Source organism: Chrysemys picta, chromosome 2, assembly GCF_011386835.1.
Source record: "Chrysemys picta bellii isolate R12L10 chromosome 2, ASM1138683v2, whole genome shotgun sequence".
NCBI classification, from domain to species: Eukaryota; Metazoa; Chordata; order Testudines; family Emydidae; genus Chrysemys; species Chrysemys picta.
Window position 1 is genome coordinate 116,860,614 of NC_088792.1, and position 15,253 is coordinate 116,875,866.

A 15,253-nucleotide genomic window follows, 5' to 3' on the forward strand; every position below is an offset into this window, starting at 1 on the left:
TCATCGAAACAGCTTGGTTTCTTGAAGCTTCATTGGTTTAGAGTGAAAAATAAATTAAATGGTTTAAAAAAAACCAAAACACTACTGTGTTGGCATATCTCAGTGAGAATACTAAGCACTTACACAGTGCTACACTGTGCATCTGCAAACAATTCAATGCTCCTCAACACATGCAGGAAGCAGGTATGTGTGCATTGTTAGCCATTGCTCATTTAAGTACCTAATTACTGACAACACCAAAGATTAGAAGGGGCCTGGAGTAAGCTTTATAGAATGTGTACAAATCAAAGTAAGTAGTGAGTTAGTTAATATAGTTCACAAGGTTAAGCGCTCCAGCGAGGCTGAAATGTAACATAATTTTGGAAGATGTCAAATACGATAACGGATGAAATATTTATCCCATTTCAGTCAATTGCAAAGTTACTACTGATTTCAAACAGAAACAAGATTTGGCCATTAATTAATCGAATCTTAGAACTGCAGCATCATTATAGTTATCACAGATTTCAAAGATCCTGTAAAAACCTGGTAAGTACTACAAGGATTATGAAGATTGCTCTCTCTGAATCGGTCTCTCTTCTCCAGAAACTCTCACTGTGTATTGGCATTTGTCCCAGAACCTCTCCTTGGAAAAACTGTTTAAAATTAAAGTTTTAATTAAAAGACCTAGGCTCAGTTTCAGTAAGATAGTTGAACACATGCCTAACTTTAAGCAAGTGAATTGTCCCATTGACTTAACTTCAGCGGGAGTACTCAGATACTTAAATTTAGGCATGTTTTCTTCCAGAAACTGGTCCTATGTTACTTTTTATCATGTATGCTATTTCATTTTGCATTTCACTCAGTTTTGATAGTGAAAATAAATGAGCCCATGTAACTGGGCCAGATGTTACATTGTTTGGGTGACAACAGTAGGGAAATGGGGTGGAGAGGAGGAAAGCAACGAAACTTGACATTAAAAATAAACAAATCTATCAACACTAGGCTTTGTAAAACTTGATTTTGTTACATAAAACCTATCTATTGGGACTAAGCTATCTGACAGTATCTCTACCAATATTAAAAACACTGAACAACGTTATGGGTCTCACAGTCTTAAGGGGGGGAAATAGATAAATAGATTTAAGAACAGACCATACAAAACTGAGAATTCTGCCCTTAACATTCCTATGTCCCATATCATGCGTTAGGTTTATTTTAAGACTTAAGTCCTTGCTTTCTTTTGGTTTTGTGAATTTAATCAAAACCTTTTAAACTTGTTTAACAAGTTTTGTCTTTAACTCCCATTTTTCTTGCAGCACAACTTATAACGAATATTACTCTGCTCAGATCACATGCTAGAGCTCTCTTAACTATTTTGACTCTCTTTTCTTATTGGGTGGTACTGAGCAGCATAGCAGGACTATGTAGTATCCTTTGTAATAGTGTGATACTGAGATATTTCATGAGCTTTGTTGCCATTTATTTCAGCACAAACATTTCAGCAGCAAATATCTGCAATGACCAGTGATGGGACACTAGATGGGGAGGGCTCTGAGTTACTTCAGAGAATTCTTTCCCAGGTGTCTGGCTGGTGGGTCTTGCCCACATGCTCAGGATCTAACTGATTCCCATATTTGGGGTCGGGAAGGAATTTCCCAGGTCAGAGTGACCCTGGTTTTTTTTCACCTTCATCTGCAGCATGGGGCATGGGTCACTTGCTGGTTTAAACTAAAGTAAATGATGGATTCTCTGTAACTTGAAGTCTTTAAACTAGGATTTGAGGACTCCAGTAAATCAGCCAGAGGTTGGGGGTCTATTTGAGAAGTGGGTGGGTAAGATTCTGTGGCCTGCAATAGAAGATTCTGTGGTCAGGCTAGATCAGTAGTGGGCAACCTGCGGCCCATCAGGGTAATCTGCTGGCGGGCCACTAGACAGTTTGTTTACATTTGCACGGCCACCCGCAGTTCCCCTTGGCCAGGAATGGCGAATTGCAGCCACTGGAAGCTGTGGACAGCCATGCAAATGTAAACAAACTGTCTGGCAGCCCACTAGTGGATTACCCTGACGGGCCATGTGTGGCCGGCGGGCCGCAGGTTGCCCACCACTGGGATAGATGATCACAATGGTCCTTTTTTACCTTAAATAAAGTCTCTGAGTCAGTGTTTAGACTCCTAAAAGGAAACAGCTTTGGAAAGGAGAGTGAAATTTATTGTATGTCACTACTCAAGTACTACTGTACCGTTACTCCAGATATGATCGGGGCTTTTCCTTCGATTAGTTTATGTATTTCTTGAACTGCTTCCTCATTGCTCTTGTCTTTAAATCGTTTCTTGGAGAGTTCTTGAAGAGCTTCCTTAAATTGATCAAAAGTAATCGTCCTAGAAGATTTCCCCCTGGCAAAACACACACACAAAAATCAGAAGAAATTACAAAAAGGATACACAGTCCTCCAAGAGAAGGATAACAGATGCAGTCTGCAATAGTGAAGAACAGCCAACATACAAATACTACATAAAAGGAATTGCCCTTCATCCCATTAAGACTTTCAGTGCAGCGCCTCCCCAAGACAGCTTCATCTTACTTTCTTGAATGTCACTGTAACAGTAATGAACCTCACTTGGCTAGGCTTCAGAATTAAGGAGAACCTAAAGGAATTGGACTACTGCTCATACTTCTCTCGGAATGCTTGGACCAGTCTAAACCAAGGCCTAAAAGTACAAACTAAAACTTAGCTCAACCTAACTACATTTCTCAGGGGGTGTGAAAAAAATATATCACATACCCCTGAGAGACATATTTAAGCTGACCTAAGACTGGGTATAGCCAACCCTAGGCTGATGGAAGAATTCTTCTGTCAGCCTAGCTCCTGCCTCTCAAGGGGTGAATTTACTACAGTGAGAAAAAAAAAAAACACTTCCATTCCTGTGCTGTGGTAGTGGTTGTAGTGTAGACGTAGCTGAAGATGTAATCTAATTTGGGTAATTATTTGTAAACTCAGTTTGCATAAATGAAATGAGTGACAGGAGTTTAGGCCAGGTCTACACTAAAAAGTTAGGTGGACCCAAGCTACATCACTCAGGGGTGTGAAAAATCCATGCCCCTGAGCAATGTAGTTAAGACGACCTAACCCCTGCAGTAGACAGCACTAGGTCAACAGAGAATTCTTCCATCAACCTAGCTACTGCCTCTCAGGGAGGTAGATTAAATACCATGATGGGACAACCCCCTCCCATCATTGTAGCGAGTGAGTGGTTTGAATATAGACATAGCCTTAGTGTTGAACGCAAAAGGTGACTTAGATGATATTGCATAGGTCTCCTCTTTGAAATGATGATTAGGACCTACCCTATCACACAACATGTATTTTGTGATATGAGCATTATGCAAATCAAGCTTAAACAAATGATAAAGAAAATATGTCACTTAACTCCTCATCCTCAAAAAGCAGCATACAACCCATTAGCACTGCATGTCTGATATCATATCCTATTAAACAAGTTAAATAATAAACTTATTTTAAAATAGGACTTCACTTCTCTCTGTGGTGTCCCATTTATGAGACAATATTCACAAATAAGAATTCATGGAAAAGGTTATTTGAGGGCTTGATATTCATGAAAAGCACAGAAATTCATAGTTGAAGCTGAAACTCTATCATTAATTCTTCGTGTTGTCTTGATAAATGATTAAAAGTGAAAATGAAAGGTGCACCATATTTCCAGGCTGGTGACTTGCTTGGTTGTTTTTATTTGCTAGAGTGGAACAGTGTGCTGTAGAGGTGCCTATGGGTAGACTTTGATAAATTATTGCTTCTGAAAATACCTTTTTAAGAAGAAGTCAGTAAATATTTAGACACTTTCATACATTATACACCTGACAGACCATAGTGACCCATTTAGAAGAGCTCTGAAAGCTCCTAACAAGAATGTCTGAATAATCACTGTGAAGATGTGTTTAGCCAAAAGGGCATTTATGTAAATCTGCCTTTTGGCAGTTTAAATCAAAGTGCATTTCAGACAGAGAGCATAACTTCAGTTCACAGATCACTTTCCAATAGGAAGGCACGTTCTGATTTTTAAAATCAGACTAATTTAATTTTAAAATGAAATTATTAGACCATAGCAAGGGGAAATTACTTGCCATAGCTTAATTTGTATGGACGTTGTTTTGAATTTTGCTAACAACAAAAACTACACCTCTTAAAGTGGATATAAATATATATCTTTCCACTTGCCTAATTTAGTTTCCCCAAACATTTAGACCAAAATGTACACTTCTTGCCTTTGAGCCATATAGACATATAGACATATCCCAGGCTAAAATTTAACGTACTAAGGGTATGTCTATGCTACAGCAACCCAGCTACAGCACTGCTTCTGTGCTGCAGTTGCACTGTAGTACAGATCCTTCCTACATCAAGAGAAGAGGTTGTTCCGTCGATGTAGGTAATCCACTTCTCCAAGAGGCAGTAACTAAGTCAACAGAAGAATTCGTCCATCAATTTAACCCTGAACAATGCAGCTAAGTTGATCTAAGTTTAGGTGTATACCAGGCCTAAGTATAAAATCTTTCCAGAAAAGCTGATAGTATTGTTAATGCAATCCCCAAAAGCAGCATCTCTAATATAGAGGGATCCATTCCAGTACTTACAAAGTTAGGAAACTCTCAAAGTCAAAAACTGTTTAATACAGAGATCTGTGTTGCTGGGCAACATCCGTCCAGTTTGCAGCCCAAGTGTTTCTTTTTGTGCCAATTTAAAGAAGTGTCTTGACAAAATTAGCAAAAAACCAGACAAGTCCTTTCAATGATGACAACTGTTTATACAGGTGTAGGTGATGGATGGTGAGGACAGGGAAAGTGTGTGCTGGCAACAGAAAAATCAGGCTAGAGACAAACTGCACTCAGAAATCTAATTTGACTTTAATGACTAGATGTCATTATCATCATAAACAATAATGTTAGGTCCTTGCAGGACCTCAAAAAGATGTTGGCAAACATATCAGATTCAACTGCTAATGTCATTTTCTGTGCAACTATCCTGTCACGGAACATGCCTGACACAAGCAGGCATAGTAGAATGAGGACAATTCTTAAGCAGATTTGTAAACATGCACTCCAACGGTCTCTCATCAGAAGGGATGATAAAGAAATTGAAGCTAGATTTTGGTTTGAATTAAGGAAGGCAGTTTGTTAATGTATTCCCCCCCACCCCCACCCTGCAACAAAACAAATGGTGAGAATCTAAGATTTAGGGCACTGGAAGTGACCTAAAACAGCAAAGTCCAACAATTCTCATTTCACTTTTGTACACTCTAGTACTATTTGATACAAAATAAATCTGAAATCCTCAGGCATGAAGAAAAGCTTTCTATGAACTGAGGCCCAAAGCCCACAAAGTTTGCAACACCTAACTTTCAGATGCACAGCCACCTAGTGGAATCCACAAACCTCAAGTTAGGCTCCCAGACTCCCTATACAATGCATGGGGAGAGGGAGAATGAGATCCATAAAAGCCAGCACGCTAGGTGGGGAGCTGCCTGAGCTAGCCAATAGCAGATGCCGAGGAGCGGATGTGTTCTAAGCCCCCCCCCAGGTAGTTAGGCACCTATATCCACTCACAATCCAGGGCTGGGATCCCTCTCCTGGGGTCAGGCACCAAAGCAGTTTCTTGTAAGATGGCAGCACTAGACACCTAAATCTACACAGATCAGCCGAGGGAGGACGATGACTTCCCCCTTATAACCTTTAGCCCAGTGATTAGGGAACTCACCTGGGATACGGGTCCGATTCCCCCCTCTTCCTGATGAGAGGGGATATGACTAGGGAATGGCCACCTCTCAGATGAGTGACTTACCCATGCTAGGGAATGTTCCCATGTGGGGCTCCCTCAAGTGCTGCTGTTGAAGCTGTTCATCTGTGCATATATAATTAAATAGTCACTGGGCCAGACAAAGAGAGAGAATGACTCTATAGTCCAGTGGTTGGGGCAGTCATCTGAGAGGTGGGAAACTTGGGGCAATACCTACATTAACATGGTGTGAAGATCATGCTGGAGCTAAGGCATGAGATAGGTGTCCAGGCACCTAGGCTTCGTGTTGTGCACCTGCTGACACGCAGAAACTTAGGTGGCTAGTGGACTTTAATGGTATTTAGGCACAGATGGATTTTAGGCGCCTCCATGGTAAGGCGGCAGCTGAGCAGGGGATTGATCTTGATGGCACCTAAATGTTGGACTTCGGCACCTAATGTCCTTTTGTGGACCTGGGCCAGACTCTCCCTGCACACACCACTGGCTTTTCACTTGACATGTCTGTATGCTCATTAACATGTTTTTGCGTTTGAAGGAACAGAGGTTGGTAGTTGGCAGAAGCATGTAAGAACTGTCAAGCACGATTCACTTATCCTGTCATAGTCAAGGGTCGCTTCCTCTGGTAGTCATTGAAGATGAGTATCTATGACAGGATTTGTGCTTGTGGTTCCAAAAGGGAGGTGGGGAGGGAAAGAGGAGAAAAGAGCAAAGAGAGGCCGAAAGAATAAATACTGTAAAGATGGTGTTATCTAGTGACTACATATAAAACTCTTGGGGTTTTTAGAGAAAGAGGAATAAATTGTTTCCAAAAAGTGAATATGTTTATGCAATAATATTTTACATATGCTTTATATAGGGAGCCTTTCATCTCAAGAGAACCCCAAAGCACTTAATATTGTCTAAGTTCTGCTGTATGTACACACACACACACACACAAAATGACTTCAGCCAGTACTGAAATGCCTCCATCTTTGCGACAGAACACAGTAGCTGTTTGTGACTACTCACGTGCTAACAGAACACAGTAACACTAGATAGCATGTTTTTTAAAAGACAGGAAGTGAAGAAGAATATGATCTCTAACTAAGACTGCAGGGGACTAAGGCAGGCAGACTGTACTGTAATTATCCACCTGGAATTTGGCCAGGAAGCTCGTTAATGGGATTAACATCCCTATTCTTATCAGAAATGCTAAGGGATCTTTAATGAGCACAATAGGTCAGCACCTTGTCTTGTGTCTCATCCAAAAATGCAGCACCTACAGCAATGCAGTGGCCCATCATAATGCCATACCAAGGCACAGGTTCAGCACTGACTCACAGCAAAAGGGGCTGCTGAGAGAATTTCCAACACTACTTTTTAGATGTGAGTTATACCTGGAGGTCTCCCATCCAATACTGCTTAGCTCATGAGGTCTGACAGAATCACAATCCCAGCTGAAATGACTGCATATAGTCAGTATAATCCATGGGAATTAATAATGTTGACTCTCTGCCAAACAAATTTTATTCTGGCATGAAAAGAACTTTTATCAATTACATTTTTTTCACAGCTGCACTTAGTTGATAAGAGAGTGACACTGATTTACCTTTTTTGTTTGGTTAAATGGGGAATAGTGGGGAAAGGGGTATGCAGATCTGACTCCTTCCAATCAACAAAATGGACAACCCTATCTCAAAAAGTCTGCAGTGTTCACTCTCACATTATAAGACAAGAAATACCTAAGACATAACCACAACATATATTCTAATTCCCCACCACAAAAGTGCATGCTGGAGCCACCACAAATAAATGCCTGAAAAAATGAAACAGTTTAATTTAGAGAGATCTATTCCATATAAACAGTGAAGAAATTAACGCATGATTGGCAATATGAGCTATGCTATATGGTATATAGTGTTGTAGCTGTGTCATTCCCAGGATATTGGAAAGACAATGTGGGGGAGGTAATATATTTTATTGGACCAACTTCTGTTGGTGAGAGAGACAAGCTTTTGAGGTACACAGACCTAAGGAAGAGCTCTATATAGCTCGAAAGTTTGTGTCTCTCACCAACAGAAGTTGGTCCAATAAAAGATATTGCCTCACCCACTTTGTCTATGCAATACTGGCAGTACAACTGGCTTCTAGGGAACTCCTCACCAAATTAACTTCTGGGCTGAATTCATTATGCTTTCTTCTCAGTCCCAAAGCCGTTGTGCCCCCCACCACCACCCCACAACCACTCCCAATATTATTCAGTTATATCTAATAGCTTCACTAACACAAAAAACTCTGGATGGTATTTTCAAAGGGAAATAATGGAATTAGATGCCCAGTGAGATTTGGGCACCTAGACTATGAAAATCCAAGCTTCTGTGAATTTGACCAAGTGACTATACAGAGGAAAGAGTGAAGCTCACTATTATTACTATTTGCAAGGTGGTAGCACCTAAGAGCCCCAGTCATAGACCAGGACCTCCCCGTGCTAGGTGCTGTACAAACACAGAACAAAAGGACAGTCCCTGCCCCAAAGAGCGACAATCTAAGACAGTATAAGACAATACAGGTTGTTGTCAAATTCACAAAGCAGGGGTAAAAAAAACTCCAAAGAAGCCAAATATTTTCTCTCATTTTTTCAAGTGTGGTAATCTTAGGTGTTATGTGCAATGCCAGTAAGTAAAATACACATGGGATCTAAAATGAAATTCGCTCATTTTTAGCTCAGAAAATGTAAGATTAAGAACAAATTTAACATGTTATTTTCTTTACTGATTTAGGGCTTAATTCTACCCCCATTGACTTCAGTAGGAGTTGTGTCTGAGCCCTTAAACTACAGCATTGTTTATCATCCAGAAGCATCAAGTAATGCAGCCACCCCCGCAGCTGCAAGGACAACTCCTGGTTTATGGGTTAGGGGCTCCACCCCATGGACAAGATTAAATGTCAGTGCTAGGTTTACTGCTCATGGACCAGTGCTGGTGGTGTTAAGCACAAGTCACTTCATGCTTATTGTGAGGTCTCTGATGGTATAAATCTAAATTCAACCCAGGTGTAACATCATTATAGTAAATGGGATTATACCAGGGATGAATGTGGCCCAATAACTTGAGCTCCTTGGGGAATCAGAATATCACTTCCTTTATCTTAGCTTTGGCTGGACACATCCCAGGTGTCCTCTCCCCACCACCTATTTAATAGGAAACTTCCATCTACTGTTTCTCTCACTCCAACACACAACAAACCACTTTTTATTTTGGTGCATCCGATGGAATTAAGCCTCTTCCAGCTGCCATGGCATACTAGCTTGTGAAAGATGGGAGCAGAAGAAAGTTGCACACTTGATTCTGAACCTTACGGATAAAGGTCCCAATCAAATGAAATTGTAGGAGCCCAGGTTTGCCTGATCCAGCCCTGACACACACACACACACACACACACACCCCTCCACACAGTGAAATACAAAGTGAACCAATCAAGCAGAACCAGTCAGACTCAAATGGTCAACAGATCTCCCAACAACCTTGGATAGGACTCAATGCATATCACTGGTGAGTCACCCCAATCCTGCAGATTCTCTCTATTTACATTTCAGAGGATGACCCAGCAGAACCGACTGTCTTTCTACTGAGACTTAGCTCTGAAGTTTCAAGGTTTGTTTTCTGAGGCTGTAAGTACTGCACAATGTACAAGACAATCAGGGCCTCTGGGTGGTTCCTGCTTTTTCAAAGGCCCCATTCACACAATACAGTTGAAACCATTTCCATCCATATGGTGCACAAGGGCCAAGGAGTTAATGTACAAAAATAGAAAGTTTCCATTAAGCAATTGTTATAAAGAATCAAACTCGCTGTGTATGTTTGTAACTTGTTTTTAGGAGCTCATTACAAAATAACTATCTTGTTTCCATGGGAATAACAAAACAAATGTATTAACTTCCATGTGTTAAAAGTTCATAGGACTGTCTCTTCCCACTCCAAATGGGCTGACTCCAATTAAGTATCCCAAAGAAGAGATCTGAACTATTTGGTCTCTTCCCTTTGGTTTTTTACTTCAAAGGGGTTAATGGAAGTCTGGGGAAGAAGATAAAATACTCACTGAAAAGAAAGGACAAAGAGGAATGCACTGGAAGGAAAGTGTAAACAACCCATTACAATATAAATACAATGACAAAATCAGATAGAGGAAATGCAAATTAAAACTAATTGACTAGAAAATGAAACCAACAGGAAAATCTTTACAATGGGGTGTGCAAAACACCAAGGCTTTTATGAAAATATTGAAACAGGAGAGGTGGTGTGTTCAATTAAGAAAACAAAACAAGAGAGTCATGAAAGGAAACATGAATATCATCAACTTAAAAACCTCTCTGCGCTTGTTTGTGACATGAGGAAATCTTTATCTTTAGGAAGGATACATTCTTACATACCATTCTATTTTAAGCTCGACTTCTTACACAAGCTGAATCACTCAAATATATCACCCTGGTGCACAGAAAGCATAGCTGAGCACATAATTCACAATATATTTGATAAATGTGGGTTTTATCCCCATTTGTGAACAAATTATACATTCTTAAAATTGGTTATTCAAAATTAGTCATTAATTTTTTCTTCCTCTAGTGGGTGAACTACATAGCATGCTCAGGAGGGCAGATTCTGAATTTAGGCCTTGATTCTTCACCTGGTTTTCTAGAATCTAAATTTATACCAGTGAAAATCTTAATTCAGATCCCTGACATCAGTGCAGTGTCTCTGACCATATTCAGGTGTAAAAAGATCAAGAACTGGCAGAGGGCAGATTGTAACTGCAAGTTTTATTTCAGTGATTATTCAAGCTTAACTTTCAACTTTTGAAAGTATCTGCACTAATGTAATGCCTGAGCAATCTCACATCACAGGATGTGAACTATGTTGAAATTTACACGAAAACTTTTGTAAATATTCACATATTATTTCTACTCTTTGCTCAACTCCTGTAATAAAGAATCTAATTTCAGCAAATTAAGGGTTCAACTTAATAGATGAGAGAAATTACGCAGCTAGATACATTTCACCTCGGCATGAAGACTTTCCGGTGCAACCTTAGCTTTAAAAATTTCCTGACTTTTAGTGCCTCATCTAGCACATGTAATGTTTCATAAATGGTAGGTTTTGCATTTAATTTCCTAGTTTTAAGAGGGAAAAGAAAACCTGGGAGCAATCAAAGAAACTTCCCATTACCCTATAGGTTTCTACATTGCACAGTTCACAAGTTCCTCTCTCAAAGCCAGCAAAGCTTGTACATTTTGTGGCCTGAGTGCACACTTAAACAGAGATCCACTGTACATGCAAAGGCAGGATCCATGAATCTGGCCCTGATGTGAAGGGGCTCATCAACCCACAAAGTGTGGTTCTGAGGGAAGCACCACCAAAGTCTGACATGGGGATTGGGGACCAGGAGATAGCATTAGTAGAGCTGGGAGGCCATAAACACTTTTGCAAGTGGGGAGTGAGTTTTGTTTGGATTGGATGCAGGCCTATTTAGTCCACCACTGTGGTTGTGTGTGCAAGTCTGTTCTGCAGCCACTGTTAAAACTTGTCAGTGTTGCCTTGAATAAATAAATAAATACAGGTACATTCAGGGGGCATCTGCAGGAATTTAAATTTGACCACTTTTGGAGGGGCATTTAAACACATGATGTTATGAGGAAATCCAGTACACCCTCACTATAACGAACCCCTGGGGATCCAAGCCATTTGGCCATTATAGCCAGGGGTTCATTATAGCAAAAAAGAGGAGGTGGACAGCTCCTTCAGTCCCAGGGTTGTGGTGTGGGCATAGAACTCCTCTGACCCTGGGGCTGTGGCAGGGGGAGAGAGAGCTTCTCTGGTCCCGAGGCCAGAGGAGCTCTGTGACCCTCCCGTGGCCCTGGGTCCGGAGACGTTCTGTGCCCCTGCTGATTATTTGGGGGGGGACGACCCGTGCCCCTTCTTTCCCCCCTCCACCCTTGTGCACGTCCCTAGGTACATCAGTATTTGGAGTATTCCCTAGATTTACTGTAATAAGAGCGCAAGGAATGTAACAAATACTGAGGTAATTTTATTTAGTTATTCAAGGCATCTGGCAAGTTTAACAACAACTGATGAAATTCTGGACATAAGGAATTTTATGTATTTGTTTTTCAGTGCGTACGCTCAAGATATAATTTGTAGGCAATAATATCTGTTGTTTTTTTCTCCTACAACTAACACATGCACAAGCCCTCAGTGAGGACAGTATTCAAGCTTGATTCCAAACTTCAGCTCTCCTTGCTTTAGCCTTGTCTAAAAAATGTGGCAAGGGTATTGTGACAGACCCAGACCAGTGGGGTACAGGAGTCTGGTAGAGGACAAATATACTGGTCACTGGATGAGTAGTTTTCTGTTCCCTGAGTGACCAGAGCAGGGGCTGCACTAGAGGAATCAGGAACCTGCTAGAACCAGTTAAGGCAGGCAGGCTAATTAGGACACCTGGAGCCAATTAAGAAGAAGCTGCTAGAATCAGTTAAGGCAGGCTAATCAGGGCACCTGGGTTTTAAAAGGAGCTTACTTCTCATTGTGGTGTGAGAGTGAGGAGCTGAGAGTGAGAGGGTGTGCTGCTGGAGGACTGAGGAGCACAAGCGTGATCAGACACCAGGAAGAAGGTCCTGTGGTGAGACTAAGGAAGGTGCTTGGAGGAGGCCATGGGGAAGTAGCCCAGGGAGTTGTAGCTGTCATGCAGCTGTTACAGGGGGCACTATAGACAGCTGCAGTCCACAGGGCCCTGGGCTGGAACCTGGAGTAGAGGATGGGCCTGGGTTCCCCCCAAACCTCCCAATTGACCTGGACTGTGGGTTCTTCCAGAGGGGAAGGTCTCTGGGCTGTTCCCCAGCCCACATGGTGAATCTCTGAGGCAAAAAAATCCGCCAATAAGTGCAGGACCCACCAAGATAGAGGAAGAACTTTGTCACAGTATGTATGTGGGCTTTGAGTTTTGGGGGGTTGGAGGGTTGTTTTTTGGTTGGTTGAGGGGTTTTTTGTTTGTTTTTTACAGTGAATAGTAGCTTTTCTTTCCCATCCTCAACAAACTAAAGAATTGATGGGATTTTGCTCAAACTTTCCAGAAATTTTTCATTTTTGAGCACGGCTCAAACATTTGTCAGCCTGAGTTTGACTTTTTATCCCTGTATGAAATCCAGGAGTTAAAAGTGCAACTTTTTTCAACCCTAGCTACAGCAGCACTACCAATCCCCTCTGGTAGTATTTCAGAATGTGCTAAAGGCACTAACGTCTGTTCATTCATCAGTATCGTACCTCTTTCAGGTATTTTCTAGCCTGCTACTGCCAAGAGCAGTGTCTCTCCTTGATGTCATCTATAAACACAAAATACATTAGCACCAGTACTTTGTGGCAGGTGCTCTGGACTGACTGGCACCAAAATGGGATTTGAAAGAAAAGAGTTGTATAGATCTGTGGATAATGCAAGCATTTGATTGGCAAGTTTATTCTTTTTGTCAGGAATATTTGTATTAGTGGCACTGGCATGGAGTCCAAGGCTAATTTGTCTGTGTAGCAGGAAGTAGATTATACATCTACCCACCTTGTTTTGTTTCTCTTTTCATTGTGCAGCTTACACATTCCACTTTCAGCTCTTTTGAGGTTAATAGCTCAGTACTTTTACAGCCTGTGCACTCAACAACTGACTGCTACAATCAATGATACTCTTCCTGCGAGCTAGTTAAATCCTTGGTGTAGATAAGTTAATGGTACTCTGTCAATGCAATTTCTCTCGACTGGCTGTATTTACACGTTCCGTGAAGCTGCATTTTGTATTTCCACCAAAAAGTAAATCACAAAAAAGTACAAAGGCCACAGTCATAAAAGATGAACATTTCCAAATGAGAAGAGGGTAACATTATACACTTCCTGTGTTCAAACCTATCAGAGCAGAACCCACCCTAAGCAAAAACTTACAAACAAAACAGACAGAAGTGAAGACTAAACTATTCCAGTGATATAACCCTTTCAGACCTTATTAGGCAATACTCTTTATTGCTCCTCGGAAGATGGGACTAGGCTGTCAGAGAGATCAGCAGGCAGGAATAAGTCAATGAAGGTAATATAAAGAAAATCAAAAGGATAACAAAAACCAATGGCTTGCCCCCAACCAAAAGCCTCTGCCCACAGTCTATCCATGGTGGAGACCTGGAGCTGGGCACCTGGACACTGGGGCTTATGGAGTCTGGATGTGTCAGTCAGTACTGGGGGGACAAATGGGTGTCATCCTGAAGGCACCTGCAACAACTGATTCCAGGAGCAGACTTGGGTTCATAAAGCCAGAACCAGTAATTTTCTGCTAAAATAAGTCACTCAAGATGAACAGGCAGCCTCGAGTGTACAGCTCTTCACAGGCAACTGCCTGCCCTACAGCAGCCAAACAGAAGAACTGGCCTAAAGTACAGAAAGCCATTATTGCTTCTTTATACACATGTGATCTCTCTGGCTCCAGCATCTCTGCCAAGTCAGAGATAAGGTGCTGTGACCTGGAAGAGAAATAAAAAGGCTGCATTCCTTATCACTGTGCAGTTCCACCAGCTTTCTCACTGCACTAGAGAAGAAAGGCATCAGAATGAACTGTAGAATGATAACAAAGGGATTGGAGATCCTCATTTGTATTTTTAACAAGGATGTTGGCGCATACAATAAGGAGCTTCTCCTTTACCTATTGAATGCCTGACCTAGATGCAAAGGGCTCTTTAGGGATATCACAATGATCGAATCAGCGATGCAGAAGTCCCTTTGGAGTCAGTGACTAAGCAGCACAGGCAGGAGAACATATGCCATATAGAAAGCCACCAAACATCATGGCATTGTTTCGTCCTTGCCATTTGAAGCCAGGAAAAGTATTGCGCCCTCTGACATGTTAAGTTTCCCACAATGGTGTCATTCTAATGATAAGGCTGAAAGACCCATTCCAATCCAATCCATATGTTTTAACCCCTTTTAGTAGTGTTAAAAACTTCTTTTGGCTTGTGAATTGTCACACACAGGCTCAGAGCGGACGTGAAAGAGTTTGGAAAAATTTGAAGCAGGTCACCCAAATGGATTTTGGGGACCCACCAATAGCAGTAGGGATCTTTATGCTCTTCTCATGCTAACTGGGAAAACAGGAGGCGGATGTTTCTTTGGAGGATTCTCCTATAGCCCCTTCTCTGCTTCACTTTTCTGGTGTTTCCTTCCCCTGTACTTTGTTCACATTAAACGCTCATTTTCATTAAAATGAATGGCTAAAAATACATGTTCACCAGAGATGGGTGAGGGGGAAGAAGGCAACTAAACAACAACCTGTGAAGGCGTGCAGGGAAAAACAAAGGGAGTGCAAAATGCAGACTGAATTCAGTGAAAAGGATTAATGGAAATCAAGAGGGCTTATCAGGTGAAAAGGAAACCTAGGCAGAAAATAGGTCAGTTAATAAATGATTGG

At 41.3% G+C, this 15,253-nt stretch overlaps 1 protein-coding gene across 6 annotated transcripts in view; it reads right to left on the minus strand.

The window, feature by feature from the left end:
- Positions 1–15,253, minus strand: part of TPPP (tubulin polymerization promoting protein) — a 123,629-nt gene that overhangs the window by 18,491 nt on the left and 89,885 nt on the right. For 5 of the 6 annotated variants that reach the window (XM_005296518.5, XM_042841973.2, XM_005296517.5 and 2 more), the window contains one exon: positions 2,222–2,375. The exons of the other annotated variant lie outside the window; for it this stretch is intronic. In XM_005296518.5, the coding sequence (XP_005296575.2) occupies positions 2,222–2,375 (154 nt within the window). The remainder of the gene's footprint in view (positions 1–2,221; positions 2,376–15,253) is intronic. 6 annotated transcript variants of the gene reach the window in all.